Below are 5,000 nucleotides of genomic sequence, written 5' to 3'. Positions count from 1 at the left end.
GAAGCATAAAAAAGAGTTAGAACGGACTCGATATGCAAACTTCAACGCGGGCTAAGGGATCAGGGGAGAGCATGTATCTTATTAAAGATGGTGGACCGATCGCTCAATGTGGCAAATCAATTGGGAAAAAATGTTTGTGGGAGTGAAGGCTCAATTCTGTTTCTTGGAATCACAGCATCATCGGCTTTTAGTACGATTACAGTATATTATTAAATTTAGGGGCAGGGTTTGTTATATTCTGCTCAATGTATCTACAGGTTCACCATAGTTTTCCTTTCGATTTTATACTATTACCAACAGCAGCCAATAACAAAACATTTCTTGAAAAAAACTTATGGAAAATGTCAGTTAATCTGTCGGATCCAATGCTCTTAACCTAATTATAGTAATCAATTTCAGGTATCGATGAGTGTGCTTCCAATCCTTGTCAAAATCGAGCTACGTGCATCGACAAACATTTGAGCTACAGATGTATTTGTGCTAAAGGATATACCGGAATACTATGCGAAACTGGTATGGTACTTCTATAAATAGGAAATAAAAAGGTCTCGTCGGACCATCTTGTCTGGCTTGGAACACGATATCGCACCTCGGAACCGTGACGCACAAAATGTTTTTACTCTCAGTGGTATTTTATTGCTGTATTTAATAAAAAACAAACAACAAACAAAGAAACAACAAAGAATCAACAAAGAAACAACAAAGAAGCAACAAACAACAAAAAACAAACAAACAAACAAGTAAACAACAAGTAAACAAACAACCGGCCAGAAAGTAAAAGCACGTAATACGTAACTTAAAAAAAAATAACAAAAAGAGCGAAGGGAAAACGACAACACAAATAAAAAAGGAAGAAAAAGAAAAAAAAAACTGGGAAAAGAAGATCAAAACAAGGAAAAGATGAGACAGAGTAGAAAGATTTTGCATCAACCTTACATAGCTCAAAGACCAAATATCACTCGGCTGTATAAAGGGGTGCTTTCTAAAAAAAGCAATTTTAGCAGTATACACGATATCTTTCCATCTATACCAGCGTTTTCATGTTTGAAACAGTTTTGAAAAATATCCAATTCTGATGATTGAGGAAACTGCTGTCTTAGTTTCAACGGTGCGCGAGATCAGAGAAGAAAAATATTTCGTTTTCAAATTTGCTCCGATTAGCTGGGTCAAAAGCTTTAAGGAATAAAAGAATAACTAGCCATCTGAAATTATAGTCGAGACGAAGAAAATTAATATTTGTTATTTGATTGTGTAAAGATATTTAGTTTTAAAAAATATGTGGAAACTGTCTTTGAACTTAACGCATGGTAACACTGTTCTCATTTGTCGATTAGAAATAGACGAGTGTTCACCAAACCCTTGTAAAAACAGAGGAGTCTGTAACGACGGAATTGGTTACTACACCTGTATATGTGCAAAGCACAGAGGGTTCACAGGAAAGAACTGCAACAGAGGTATACCTTTTGGGTGGTGAGAGTTTTTAATTCTTGGTGTGCCTGTGTCGTCAACGAAATTAGTTGTTCTTTATGATTAAGTTTAAGTAACTAGGCCTTAAAGCTAGAACCAGTACTAGGTAGATTTTGACCTTGATCAACGTCTGAGGAGTTTATCATGAATACTTACTTGCTGAGGGTATAAGGCAAGTTTTTCACGTGGAGCAGGATTTCCTCTTGTGTCGCACTAAAAACTGAACCGATCCTGTAGTATTTTAATGACTCCATCGTACTGGAAGTGAGTTTTATATAGTTTCCCCTTTCTGTTATGTCAGCAACGACTGATCCCTCCCACTGAAAACGTCGTGATCCCTTCAAAATCTCCGCCCTCCCTTTAAGTCTTCTATCAATTCTCTGATCTTTTCTCTACCTGTATTTAGACATAGACGAATGCGACAACAATCCTTGTAATTCAGGAACATGCACAAACACACGTGGGAGCTACAAATGCATTTGTCCTCCAGAATGGGAAGGCAATAAATGCCAGAGTAAGCCTCATAAAGTGTTGGATAGATACTCATGCAGGCACAACCTAGCTCGATGTTATAGATCTTTTGTAGCTCAGGTGTACTTCAATGCTTTTGAAAGCGCCAATGTATTTGAATTTGCCTCGTCTTTGGATAACCTTCCAGCTAGTTCAGTTAATGTTATCTGGTTTCGGACGAAAGTATACCTTTATTGCGCGTTTACAATAGAATACATTTATTAAGAAATGTGGAATAATTTCTGTTGACCTCAAGCTCGCAAAAATCATCTTTCTCCGAAACAGTCGTTCGATGTCTCAATGAAGTCAGTTTATATTCTTTCTTTTCTTTAATAGGAAGAGAAGAGTGCAAACATTTCCTGCCTAAAACGTATTGACAGACCAAAAACTAAACTATAGTTTTCTTAAATCGCCTTCAAAAATCAATGACGGATGGCATTACTTTGAGGTCATCTTTCTCGACACAACTGGAATTGCAGGAGTAAAGACGCTGGTTTGGTTTTGGGCCTTTTCCTTTTCATTTTATAGCCAACAGCCATGTCCTCGGTATAGGCTTTTAAGGGAGATTAATTAAATACGACGGCGTCTGAAGTATGTTTCTTTCTAATGTAAATTTGTAGACAACAATCGAATGTTTAACTTACTTTCAGAAATCTCAAAAATTGTTTTTAGCCGGACATCGAACGTATATACACTACAGAAGCTAGTTTCCAGTAAGCCATTTTTGCACTGCATGATTTTTATATTGTTGTAGTAAGAAACTACTGCCATGGGCATGGATGTTTAAACGGGGCCACTTGCCAAAATGGAGTGGATAATTACACTTGTCAGTGTGTCGGGGGCAGCTCTGGAATATACTGTGAGACTGGTGAGTGATAGCTAGAGCGTATGCGTTGCATAGTTTAGGATGTATGAAGTTTACCACAAAGGAAACGTAGTGCCGAAAATTAAATAGTCAAAATACATCATTGTTAGTTGGAGTAGATAAAAACCATCTCTGTTGGCTGGGTGCTCATTAATGATGGTTAAGTACAGGTGCTTTGTTTCTCCTTGTGTGAACGACTCAAAAAAAAACTTTGTTGACTGTGTGATCTTCATATGCAATGTACATCGGTCGGTCTAACGCTCAGAGATATGGAGAAAATTTTCAATTTGGCAAATGTTTAAGATTTTACAGCTACGAAAAACATAACTAAAGTCATCCCTCGATGTGAAATATTTACAGTTGAATCATTTAATTGTCTAATTCAGATATAGTGGATGAATGTTCAAGCAACCCATGCGGCGAAGGGACTTGTCAAGATCTTATTGGACATTACAGCTGTGTCTGTCCGTTTGACCAAGAGGGAGACAACTGCGAGGGTAACAAATATTCCATTCTAGTCCGAGCTCCTCCTTCAGTATACTAAAAATTGGCAGACCTATGCGGAGTTAACACCTCATCGAAAGTAAACCTTTTTCATGGAGAGATAAAAAAAAAACACTTGGGAATCTTTGCAACGCCATTCTGGAACCATGAGGCCTCGCGGTCACTTGATTTTTTAACGGTATATCGAGAGAGGGTGATGGATCTCAATTTGAAAGAATACATCCGACCTCTTTTGTCCACTGACCACTTTTCTATTTCATTTCCATCTTCAGGGTAACAGGGCCCATTTTTTCAAAAGCGTTCATCCTAAATCCAGAATGAGAAGTTAAACTAGGTTTCAGGGCAAGAGCAAGAGCATGTAAACTGTATTGAGCTTTCGTAAGTAAATTTTTTAGGCAAAGCTGAACGTAAGAACTGCCTGCAAATAAACAGAACTAAATGAAATGTTTACACTAACCCAGGGCTGAACTGAATAACTAACTGTGTTTTGTACAAGCCAGCTGGAAGGCAAAATATACACTTTTTATATAAAGAGATAAGTTACTTTATGCCTAGATCTTGTCAACGACTGCTTCGACCATCCTATTGGTGTCGCCGATCCAAACGTGATCCTTGATCAGCAGATGACAGCGTCTTCCCAGTTGGTTGAAACTCATCAGGCATCTTTTGGTCGCTTAAATGGGACAGGTTGGTGTGCGGAGAATGCAAGCTCCACGGAAGTAGAATGGCTTCAGATTGATTTCAACAGAACAATCGAAGTTTTTGCTGTTGCAACTGAAGGTGTTGCCAATGGCTGGGTGACGAAATTCAGGCTGTTTTTCTCAATTGATGGAAAAGAGTGGACGTCTTACAAACAACAAAATGGCTCTGCTATGGTAAGTGATTTCTTTTTGTGGAATGTAGAGAAGAGAATAAGTCATCATAAGTATGATTATCCTGGCTGATGACTAAATTACGTTTTACTTCTTTGAAACGTTTATAACAACAGCACTATACATGATGCTGTAGTCTGCTTTTGTGACTGCATCTTGAAATAAGGACGTAGCTTATCAAGAAGTCTTGTTATTACTTTAGCGAGCATGTTCGTGTTACGTCGTCGTCATCTTATAAAGAAGGTAAGCAATCGGGACGGAAAGGAACCCATTTTACTCCATTTTTCTCCAATCTGAATCTTCTTTTAGTTTTTGAGAAAGTGAACGTTGATCGGCTGATATTTTTGGACGAATGTTGCTGAACACAACTCTTACAAAAATTTGGTTAGGCAAAGCCCAAAATCTCTAAGGCGGCTCATTATAACCCTTCGAGAATTCGAATTTTTGTTTCTACTACTTGGTTAGAAAGGTACGAGAAAATTTTAGCCTGTAAACTTTTGCCTTAATGACATACCTTGAGCTGGGTGTTGCACCCAAGTTTACCAACCAAATCACTCATTACCTTTATTTGAATCTTTTTTGGTTCCAAAGAAATTTGACAGGGTGGGCAAAAATGTCGCTGTTGACCAACACAAGCTCCCAACGTCAGTGTCTGCAAGGCATGTTCGCTTTATTCCAAATTTACAACATGACTGGAATTGTCTTAAAGTAGAGGTTTATGGCATTGACGGTAAATAAGTCATCTTCTTAATATTTTCAAGGTAGTAGAAGCCCTAGATTTA

General features: G+C 37.9%; 2 protein-coding genes across 2 annotated transcripts in view; both read left to right on the top strand.

The window, feature by feature from the left end:
• The window catches only part of LOC111346825 (uncharacterized), a 551,029-nt gene that overhangs the window by 235,097 nt on the left and 310,932 nt on the right, over positions 1-5,000 (top strand).
• Positions 1-5,000, top strand: part of LOC111342149 (uncharacterized) — a 26,498-nt gene that overhangs the window by 14,678 nt on the left and 6,820 nt on the right. The window contains exons 16-22 of the mRNA XM_022949197.2: positions 400-513; positions 1,335-1,454; positions 1,874-1,981; positions 2,732-2,845; positions 3,229-3,339; positions 3,902-4,221; positions 4,810-4,948. Coding sequence (XP_022804932.2) covers positions 400-513; positions 1,335-1,454; positions 1,874-1,981; positions 2,732-2,845; positions 3,229-3,339; positions 3,902-4,221; positions 4,810-4,948 — 1,026 coding nt within the window. The remainder of the gene's footprint in view (positions 1-399; positions 514-1,334; positions 1,455-1,873; positions 1,982-2,731; positions 2,846-3,228; positions 3,340-3,901; positions 4,222-4,809; positions 4,949-5,000) is intronic.

This window comes from Stylophora pistillata, chromosome 2 (assembly GCF_964205215.1).
Source record: "Stylophora pistillata chromosome 2, jaStyPist1.2, whole genome shotgun sequence".
In the NCBI taxonomy this organism is placed as follows: domain Eukaryota; kingdom Metazoa; phylum Cnidaria; class Anthozoa; order Scleractinia; family Pocilloporidae; genus Stylophora; species Stylophora pistillata.
This window is presented reverse-complemented; position numbering and strand designations above follow the sequence as displayed.